Genomic DNA, 10768 nt, shown 5'->3' with positions numbered 1-10768 from the left:
CATTCTTTTTCACTTTCACTTACTTAGCTAGCAAATGCAGCTGGCTATGACTTTCCAACACAACACTGAAACTCTTCCAAGTCAAGGTAAGCTTTTGGTATTACTAAATGATTGCCACCGGGCCCACCGGTAGCCTAAGCCTATCACTGTTACATTGAACTGGGTGAATGGAATATGAATGAGAGTCATGTAATATGCTGTAATAGAAATAAGGCCATGCTCATTTAAAAAAATGGTCATTCCACCTCTAAAGACACAGACCTTCTGACCTGACATCATGATTTGACCTCTTTTTTTCCCCCAGAGTTCAAGACATCTGGGAACTGGGAAATACCAGGTGAAATAATGACTTCAGTGATCTTCAAGTTGGAAAGTCGGAGCTCTAGAAAGAAGCCTGAGTTACTAAGTTGGAATTCCGAGTTTAATGACTGTTAGAAAATATTGTTTTTTTCCGCAATGTCTTGAACAAACTGAAATCGGAAGTCCGAGATTTCCGAGTTCCCAGTTGTTTTGAATGCGGCGCCAGTTGTCTTGAAAATCTTTGGTTTCGCCACGACGTGGACTAATGAGGAGACGGTGGATGTGGTTGGAAGAGCACGCTTGTTTGAATTGGAAAAGCGGTAGCTATTGATAAAGAAGAACATCAAGATGAAGCAGCTGCTTTACAAGTGGGAGCGCTATGGAGATTGTGACAGACGGTTAAATGGCGTCCCTTGAGAAGGCAAGAACAAAACGTATGTCAGGAGAAGTGTTATCATAAGGAGACGTATACTTGGAATACGGAGGGCGAATGGAGTGAAAAAGAGAGGCAGAGGAGATCTAAGAGAGAGGGATGAAGAGGCTTGAGTTGGTTATAAATGTCGGGAAAAGGGGAGATGGTTTGTTAAAGAAGAATGGTAGAAAGTGTAAGCAGAGTGAGTTGAAGGCAGGAGGAGAAATGGAAGTGAATGAGGGAGAAGTATCGGAGATGGGAGGTGTGGTGAAGCTCTCGGGGCCCGAGGCTTGCGCCGAGGTTCAGAATAAAGATGAGCCTGTGACAGTAGGAGTGAAGTTTTTGGAAAAAGTGGACCCTTGCCATTTGGGCTCATCCATTTGTGGTTTCAGGGAGGGTGAAAACAGAGTTGGGTGCTGTGGAATCTGTGAAGGTAACCAGAAGTGTTCTTGTGGTAATTGTTTGTGTTTCTGCTGGTCAGAGGGAGCAGGCACTCCGCATTAAGTCTGTTCTTTTGAAAGTAAAGTTAATGTTGAGTCTATGCCCGACAAAGTGATATTAGGCTATATAAGTTATCCTGTACGTGCTTTTGTGCCGAATACATTACATTGTTACAGGTATCAAGCTTATGGGCATGTGTTAGCAGTGTGAGAAGTGTGCAGAAGGGCATGAGACAAAGGAATGTGTAGCATTGGGGAAAGTAGTGGTATGTGTTAATTGTAGGGGTGCCCATGGGGCTGGGGATCAGAAATGTCCCGTGTGAGAGAGGCAGGTTGAGGTTTCCAGGGTTAGAGTAGTGCAGAAGTTGTCATATGCTGAGGCAGTGAAGAAAGTAGAGGAAGATGGGTCAAGAGGGAGGGATCCTGAGAGGAGTGGTGGGAGTAGTAGAGCTGTACCATTAGAGTGATAAACCAACAAGTGATATATGTTTCAGTAAGATTGGATTTTTAGCATTTATAGCAATGGCTATCAACTGTACTGCAGGGATTGAGGTTTTGGCGGCACCCCCCAAGCGGTATTTGGGTGTGCGAGACTTGATATGATAAGAGTTACAGGGTGTGTTAAGTGGTGGTTTTTCTTTTCAAGTGTTTGGCCTGAAACTAAATAGTTTTAAATAGTGGAGTAGGGTGGTGTTCTTGTTTATTATGTGAGCATTTGTGTGTTAGATGGCAGGGTATTTGTTTATTTATTTATTTTTTCAAACAAAGTAGAAGGGAGTTGTACTCCAGTCTAGTAGGTGGCGGTAATGCAAAAAAATATTGGTTGAAAAATAAGTTAAACCTCACCGAAGAAGAAGTGGACTGATGACGTATTGATCTAAGATGGCGAAAAAACTGCTTGGGAAATCTCCTTCGTCCTCAAATAAATTCAATAGTGCAAACATGACGGATGATTTTCAATTACATCTCGACTCAAGCGAGGACGACGCTCCAGAAGAGGTGACCTTCGAAGAGTCAAAGGCTTCTGCTCTACGGAGCATGAAAAATGCGTTGGAGACATCCAAAAGGTACAGGCTAGCTACCTGCTAATGCTAACTATCTCCTCATGGTACAGTAGTATGTTTTTCAGTTAGAGTAACGTTGATGAAACCACGTTTTTTTAAAATCGAAAACCAGATGTTTTAGGCTTATTTCTAGTAAAACAAATTCTGGTGTTCATTTTTACAGTACATTGCAAAAGTGATATTTTGGTATTTCAGTAGTAAATCGACTAGTAGTAAATCGACTCTTGAAATCGTGATGTAGAAAAGGTGCCTCTAAATTAGGGTTCCCAAATTTGGCCCCCATGTTTTCTGAGCAAAAAAACTTAAAATTTGTGTTGGGCATAAAATATACCCAAATGTAAATCACTTAGTTGATTTCCTGCTGTTTTTACAATATGTTCCCAAGTATTCCCACGCGTAAGAGACGTGATCATATACAAATAATAATTGATTGGATTTATAAAGCACTTAAATACCAACTGAGGTACTGAAAGCGCTTTACATAGTAGGGGAAAACTCAGCGCATCCACCATCAATGAGCTGCACTCATCTCTGATACATGGTAACCTTTTTGTGTGTCAGAACTCTCAACACACATCAGCTGTCAGGAGGAGAGGTGAGGAGTTGTATGCCAATTAGGAATGAGGGGGATGATTAGGTGGCCAGGTTGGGAATTGGGGCAAACACCCCTACTCTCACAATAAGCACCATGGAATTTATAATGACCAGAGTCAGGACACCCATTTTTACCTCCCATCCGATAGACGGCACCCTACGCAGGACAATGTACCCAAATGTAAGAGGTTTGAAATGATTGTTTTCGTATTATCTGTTTAGGCTTCTTACGGTCAATTTGCAGACTAAAAATATTTGATGTTCTGGCACCCTGACCATCCGCTGAAGAAAGAAAATGTCTCATGGCTGAAGCTATTTGATGATCCCTGCTCTAAGTCATACTCATCTCAGGGGAGGTGTTCGGTGTATACACTTCCATCTATATGTGCTGAGTGGTACCGACTCAAGGCTTGCTATAAAAGCAGATGACAGCGTGCCTCAACTCATATTTTTCCAAACCGCTTTGACTGATTGGTCTGCTCAAACAGTTGGCTCATAGTTCAATTATTGTGAGTTCTAATCCCATATGGGGAAGATATTTTTACTATATCCTGTGCCCACACACTTCTAATTCTAAAAAGTGATCGCATACCTGTGAGAGGTCACCCTGGTAGGAGTTTTAGGTTTTTACATAGTACCCAAGACCAATCGGAGGACATTTGACCATTCGAAAAAGCTCTAGTGCGTAAATACTGCAGTCCAGGTTGGATTGAATTGAGCCCTAAATTTAAGCTATGATTGCATTTTCTTCCCAACAAGATACCGCAATAAATGTGAGTCCACATTTCAAAGATTTATTGCACCCCATGGGGGATTTGAATTTACACCGCAAGTGGCAGTAGATGTCTAGGAACTCAGCACCTTACCACTGTGAACTAACTGTCCAAAGCCATATTTTCTCACAATGCTCATTTTATTAGCAAAGCGTGCCAGTGGACTTCTGGTAAGTATGCTTTAGTGAGAGAGTATTGGGATATTTATGAGCAATTCCCCCCACCCACAACTTCTCACCTAAATTCATTTTCGGGAAATGTTAAGGGGTTGGGCAAAGGCTGAATTGGGGTTGATAGTTACCCTTCAATGGCCAGCCTGAGGTAACACATTCATTTGTTCACAGAGAAAAGGATTTGCTCAAAGAAAAGCGAAGGAAGAGACAGGAACTGTTTCAAGAACAGAAGGTAGGTCCATGTCTCAATGTTCTCAATATTATTAGCCCAGTAATGTTGACGTCTGTCGCAATTTAATCATAATCATTTGGTGGGTGCTAATCAAGGTTTCCGTTATGACAATGTGGCCGCGGTCCGGCAGCATTTTAATTTACCGGACCCATATGCATTGGGTGTGTAACCTGATTACATCAACTGGTATTTCCATAAATGAATAGGCTAAAAAGCAGAATTTCGCGTAGTTTTTTTTGTTTCTTCTCCCGGACAATTTTATTTAAAATCGGCTTTTCTATTTTGTTACAGCCAAAAGCCGTCTATTACCCTGGTGCTTGTACATGTGTGAAATAGGACATATTTAAGTTTGTACTATACGCAGGTGTGAACTGGATTTGTTTTTTTGCATATCCCAACTCCCCCTGAGACCAGCCGTTATCCACGGCAACCCTGGAGCAATTAGGGTTAAGTGCCTTCCTCAAGAGCACAAACGGATTTAACCTTGTTGGCTCTGGGATTCGAACAAGCAACCTTTCGGGGACTGGCCCAACACTCTAACCGCTAGGCTACCTGCCACCCATTTACTGTGCGCAGTTATATTTGGCACAATGTGTGTCAGAAGTAATAGAAAATAAGTTCATTTGCATTAAGGCAGTGTTTTGAGGTTTTCTATTTCTTTCAACTTTCAGTTACCAAGGTCTCAAAGGGTTATAATTTTGATGAGTGAATTTCTCTTCCATGTTGTTCTGTACAGAAAAGAAGACTTCTCCCTGCACATATTCTAGAAGAAATTGACACAGCTCCATCAAAGTAAGTGCACATAAGCCTATATCCCAATATGCAACAATTGATATACCTTTATATTGGCATATGAAACTTAACTGTTCCTACCCATCTCTTTAGAAAACAGAAGCTACCTGGAGATCAAGGTATGTTCATCACCTCAGATTTTTTAAGTAGCCGTCTCGTTTCTTCCGTATTGAAATGATAATTTACCTTTCAATAAATTGTTAAATGGTTATTTCTTCAGTTTCTAAAACTAAATTGGTTTATTTTATTCTTTATCCCAGCTGAAAGCAACCATGAAGAGGCAAGCTGTTCATGGGAGGAGGGGCGCAAAGGATCGAAAGAAGGGTATGAGAAAAAGACGAAGAAAGGATTCAAGGGAAATATCCGGAGGTAAAACTGAATTCTGGTCCCATAGTCTGCATTTACACAGGCAGCCCAATTTTGATCTTTTGACAATAATTGGGCAAAATATATTTGGGCTGGCTGTGTAAATGCAGCCATAAAGGCATGTCTAACATGCTACACCAGATGTGTAACTTTTGCCCAGCGTGAGCCCATTTATTTAATTAAAACCTGGACATAAGAAGCGTGGCTCTGTAAGAAGCTTGTGGTGGTTCTATCAAGAATGACATGTGGCTCACGCTCGAGAACACTTGATAAACTCTGCAAAAGTTACTAATCCAGTGTAGAAGCTAAGAACCTACTGTTTTTCACAACGCCCCAGTGTAGCTCCCCTGTAAAGGTTTACGACTAGGCAAGCATCCTTTTGAAAAACTCCATTCTAATGTTTCCCTACTAGGAATGGTCCATTAATGACACACGCCTCTTGTTTCAGTCTGAAGGGTAACTACAGAGTAATGAGGGTGGCGGACCAATCTTCAACCAACTCCCAACAGCAGACAGCCATGGATTTCATACAGGCCAGACTGTATGGCCCGGGAAGTCAGAGGACGACAAGTATGAACACTCCGTTTGGAAAATGTGGCGCTGGACATTTGACCAATAGCATTTTACCCATATGCATTGGGTGCGTAACCTGATTAGAGCGCCCACAATGGCAGATTACATTTCGATGATGGATATTCATCTTAACAGCTGATGCAACAGATCAGAATGTTTAACTTTTAAAAAAATGTAATAATTTCTTCATGATAAGTGAATGTTTGTTCCATAGGAACATGCAATTAGCGGGAAAAAAGTTGTCAAAAGCGCACCACACATGCGAGACGTTTCATGGGATAGATGAAAATATGTTTGAAATTTAGAGAGGGGAGATCTGGTTGACGAAAGAGTTGATTTGTGGGCCTCTAGAGATCCTGGTTCGAGTCTAGGCTCTGTCGCAGCCGGCCAAGACCCATGGGAAAAAAAATCCCAGAAATGTATGCACAAAGCTCTCGTGTGCAAATTTGTTTCATCCCTGTTAGTGAGCATTTCTCCTTTGCCAAGATAATCCATCCACCTGACAGGTGTGGCATATCAAGAAGCTGATTATACAGCATGATCATTACACAGGTGCACCTTGTGCACATCTGTGTGCTGAGGAGTATTTCTATCTGTAATAACCTGTTTTGTGGGGGGGGGAAACTTATTCTGATTGGCTTGGGCCTGGCTCCCCAGTGGGTGGGCCTATGCCCTTCAAGGCCCACCCATGGCTGCACCTCTGCCCAGATATGTGAAATCCATACACTAGGGCCTAATGAATTCATTTCGATATATGAACTGTAACTCAGTGAAATCTTAAATTGTTGCGTTTATATTTTTGTTCAGTTTTGTAATGTTAATACCTATCACGTTACACATTTAGTAATGACAGAATGCATTTGAAACTTCACACAGTTAAAGCTTGACTAAATACAATTATTTTATTGATAGGAGTGGGGGGAAAAGTGCTGATGCACTTATAAAAGCCCATTTCACACCATAGCCTTCTGAATTTGAGAGTTCGGAGTTGGACTAACCACCTGCGCTAGCACGCGCAGTTACAAGCCTGCTACGGTTAGCGGCAGGCAGACCAGCAATATCCACTTTTGTAGTGCGGAGGAAGCCTGAGCTGGCTAGCTTTAGAAAATTGTGAGTAGATCTAGCTTCTACTGTAGTATACTCCTGTTCTAATATCAGCAATTCTCTCTTTGCTGCAGACAATGAACTTCTCTCCCTTCAAAATAAGAGAGGCCCAAATAAAAGTGCGGCCATGCAGTTTGTGAATAAGAAATGGGGTGAGTTTCCTACATCCTTCAAGCTGTGGTTGGCTCAGTTCGTCCAGTCAAAATACAATTTCTACATGGCTGCCACGACTTAAAATGCATCAGTAGTAATGTGATTTATGGAATTGCATCTGGCTCTCTTTGGGTCACACTGCTACTCAGTTTACTAAATGGTTTTGTATAAAGTAAGTTCTCTGGGAAGGATTACTTACCCATGATGTCATATCCTTACAGGCACAGAGAAGAAAGCAAAGGCGGAGAAGTTGAAGAAGCAATGGATTCAGAAACAGAAGGTTCCCTCAAGCTGAGCAAATAGGGAAAATATGGGGTGGACACCAATCGGGTAATCGACCTTTCACTCTGCCCTGATCTGAAGGTGCTGGATAAGTTGAATAATTATGGTTATAGATCAAACTAGCCTTCTGATCTGGGTCAAAGTGCTTTCACCTATCCAGGCCATTGAGGAGCTGGATCAAGCATCTCTGAGTAGAAGTGCTGATCATGTAATTTGTCATTGTGATGTAAAAGAGGAAAACCGAACCTGAATCAGAACTACTACTCTGATACAATTGATAAATGACTGCCAATCTGAGTTAAGTAGACCAGCTTTTTTAAGTTGCACCTTATGTGGAATGATCCCCAAAACTCTTTGAAGTTGGAGCCTCTAGGGCAATTCATGTGGATGTTAGAGGGCCTTTTTACTGAAGAATGCGATTTCCCCCTTATGATTGTTTTGCTTTTCATGTAGTGTAATTGGTGTGACACACACTGAATAAAAATGTAAATGCCACATGTAAAGTGTTGGTCCCATGTTTCATGAGCTGAAATAAAATATCCCAGAAATTCACACAAAAAGCTTCTCATTGTGTGCACATCCCTGTTAGTGAGCATATCTGACAGGTGTGGCATATCAAGAAGCTGATTAAACAGCATGATCATTACTAGGGCTGTCCCAGACTAAAGAAAATCTTTGTCAACCGAGTTGTCCTGTTCTGTTAATGTTTAAATGTATTGTTCCACAGTCACACACCCTGTGTTTGAATAAAACCAACTACATATACACTGAGCTGGGCTGATGCTTTAAGCTCACAGTTTGATTAAATAAGACCAATGACGATGGTCACTGTTTAAGAAAAAATGACTGTGACCGGCGCATGTTGTCTCGCTATCTTCCCTACTGCAGCGAAAAGGCAACACAGCAAGTGTTTATTGCGCTGTCAATGCAACAATTTCAGCCATTTAGTTTCTGACTGAAGTTCTGTTACTAAAAAACTTCCCTATTCCCTCAACTCTTGCTCACTTTGTGAAACATGACAGCGTCGCATGCAACCAATAGGGCCTCATATCAATAAATTGATTAGTCCTAAATCTGCAAAATGGATGCAGAGGATGTGAAAATCAAAATATTTACTGGTTGCTCAGGAGGGAAAGGGAAGTCAGATCTGTGGAAGACATTTGACATAGTTATGGAAACTACTGGAGGTCAAGGAAAAGGAGGGTATAAGAGCAAGTGTTGCATGAGTATTGTGTTCCAAACAGTTTGTTAGATTACAATATATAAGATACTTTATTACAGCAGACTAAACAGTTGCATGCATTTGTGAATTGTGGTTTGTTTACGCTAATGTTCATTAAAAAAATAGTTGATTGCATTTCAAAGCATGAATGTCTCATCTGCTGTGTGTCGGCATGAACGATAGATACTTCCGATCTATTGAAAGAGGCCAAAGTAAGTTACGGTATTAAGACTGAACAGGGCACGTTCTGAGGCCGACAGCTCGATGGTGGTTATACAAGACAACTATACAAAGCCTACTAATGTTGATAAGATAAATGTGCTGTTAGATTACAATCTTGTTTTTCTGCCTGTTTGGAAAAGTGTAAACTAAGTAATACCAGTATGTTCTAAGGAAAACAATTGTAATGCCTTTTAACAGCATAGCAAAGATTAAAAACCGCCGAATCTGTGAAATCGCTTTCTCCGACATTTTGCCATTGCATGAGGCTTGGTGCTCACGAAATCAGTAGGCCATTACACTCAAACAGGCAACAGAAGCAAGATCTGTCTTATGTCAGATATATGGATGATTAATAAAGCCAGGCACACTTAAGTTAGGCTATTGATTATAGACCTCAACCTAATTGAGGAGAGAGGAAACCAACTTAATCTGCTTAGCCAAATTGGCTAAAGCAAGGGCTGGCTCCTCATCTCTGCTGCTGCTCCCTCCACCGCATTGTTCTCAACCCAGATATGCTGGTTAACGCTGCTATTATCCACATAGCAACATAGGGAAAGGCGCTAATTCTACAGTGAACTGAAGATTGTCCGTGGTTCTGAAACGGTGACCGTATCCAATGCGGGAGAAAGCGCATTTGTTTTGAAATGTGTTGCACCATTATTTTTTACATAATATAACCATATCAATTATCTGGCACTATCTGAAATTGGAATGTTTATTTCTATACCATAAGCCACCTCTTTCATTTTAGAGAATTTGTCTGAACCACCAACTGGCATCACAACCACGTCAGCCCAGGACCTCCACATCTGGCTTCTTTGCCTGTAGGATCGTCTGAGACCAGCCACCCAGACACCTGATGAAACAGGAGTATTTTGATCTGTAATAAAGCCCTTTGTGGGGAAAAACTCATTCTGATTGGCAGGGCCTGCACCTCTTCCCAGTCATGTGCAATCCATAGATGAGGGGCTAATTAATTTTTAATTGACTGATTTCCTTATATGAACTGTTGCATGTTGTTTCTTTTTGTTCAGTATAGATATGAAGAGTGCAATTGTGATGTTCACGCAGCGCTCATCTGCAAAAGAGACCTGTGGTCTCAGTATGACTCTGGGTTTTTTTTTAAGTCCAGGGAGAAATTTCAGATTTAATCCAAAGGATGTCATCTGTAACAGCAGCCTGCATTGGAAATTTGTCTTCGGCGGCAACCAGGCGAATCTGAATCACCCGAGACCAGACTGAAGCATGGGATGAAACTGCAGCCCAAGTGGATATGTCAAAGCTGAGTCCCAGATATGGTTGTGCCATCTTGCCAACTATGTCATTGGTTCTGCCCTAAATGGCACCCTATTCCCCATTTAGTGCACTACTTTGACCTGGGCCCATAGGGCTCTGGTCTAAAGTAGTGCCCTATATAGGGGGGGAAAAGGAACCATGTGGGACAGACTTATGGCCCAATTATCTTAAGATCAAAGTCACAAATGTTTTTATACGGTATATCGTGCAAGATGATTTCTAAACTGAAAGATGTGCTAAAGGAAAAAATGGTGTGGTCAGACACTGAGGGACAGTTTCCGAGACAGACTATACATGCCCAATGCGTTAGCATTTACTTTTAGCCAGAATACATACAGCCTGAGAGTGTTCAGTGGATTAGATCCCATGTCTATGTAATATTATTCATTGTGATCTGAAAAGCAAAAACAATCACAAATCCTACTGTGAGATGCTCCATATGCCCCTGCTTGTGGTTTCTCTGCGTCTGCAAGCACTAAAGCACAGTTGCAATGTCGCCTTCCTAGGTATGTTTTTTATTTTATTGTAAACGTGGTAACCACAGTGCAGTTGACAATACTATTTTATTTTCCGTTTTGCTGTTGAGAGTACTAAAAGGAGATCCGGTCAACAAAAACTAGGAAAGAGTAAGGCCGGGATTCAAGCTAAGGCGCGTTGTAGACAAGCTCATTGCAAGGGAACAATTTGCCTGTTGAAAGGCAATGTCCCAGAAGCTGCAGATGCTCAAGTGCTTTACAGTCGCCTTCGATTCCCGGTCCAAGTCTTTCTGT

The 10768-nt window shown here is 41.5% G+C and overlaps 1 protein-coding gene across 2 annotated transcripts; it reads left to right on the top strand.

The window, feature by feature from the left end:
- Positions 1-296: 296 nt before the first annotated feature.
- nol7 (nucleolar protein 7) lies at positions 297-7753 on the top strand. 2 transcript variants are annotated; one of them, XM_064942785.1, is made up of 8 exons: positions 1578-2219; positions 3928-3988; positions 4725-4780; positions 4874-4899; positions 5041-5149; positions 5595-5716; positions 6898-6975; positions 7198-7753. In XM_064942785.1, the coding sequence occupies exons 1-8, from the start codon at positions 2035-2037 to the stop codon at positions 7269-7271; spliced, it is 711 nt and encodes a 236-aa protein (XP_064798857.1). In that variant the 5' UTR covers positions 1578-2034; the 3' UTR covers positions 7272-7753. The 2 variants fall into 2 exon arrangements, with proteins under 2 accessions (XP_064798863.1, XP_064798857.1); XM_064942791.1 differs by lacking the exon at positions 7198-7753 and having other exon boundaries at positions 297-2219; positions 5595-5786.
- Positions 7754-10768: the final 3015 nt, after the last annotated feature.

Source organism: Oncorhynchus masou, chromosome 3 (genome assembly GCF_036934945.1).
Source record: "Oncorhynchus masou masou isolate Uvic2021 chromosome 3, UVic_Omas_1.1, whole genome shotgun sequence".
Classification (NCBI taxonomy): Eukaryota; Metazoa; Chordata; class Actinopteri; order Salmoniformes; family Salmonidae; genus Oncorhynchus; species Oncorhynchus masou.
Note: the sequence above shows the minus strand (reverse complement) of the source record. Positions and strands in the feature narration are given on the sequence as shown.

Coding starts and splice junctions, on each gene's coding strand:
- nol7 (XM_064942785.1), top strand. CDS start 2,035: ATGGCGAAAAAACTGCTTGGGAAATCTCCTTCGTCCTCAAATAAATTC. Junction 2,220..3,927: donor GCGTTGGAGACATCCAAAAG/GTACAGGCTAGC, acceptor ATTTGTTCACAG/AGAAAAGGATTTGCTCAAAG. Junction 6,976..7,197: donor GTTTGTGAATAAGAAATGGG/GTGAGTTTCCTA, acceptor ATATCCTTACAG/GCACAGAGAAGAAAGCAAAG.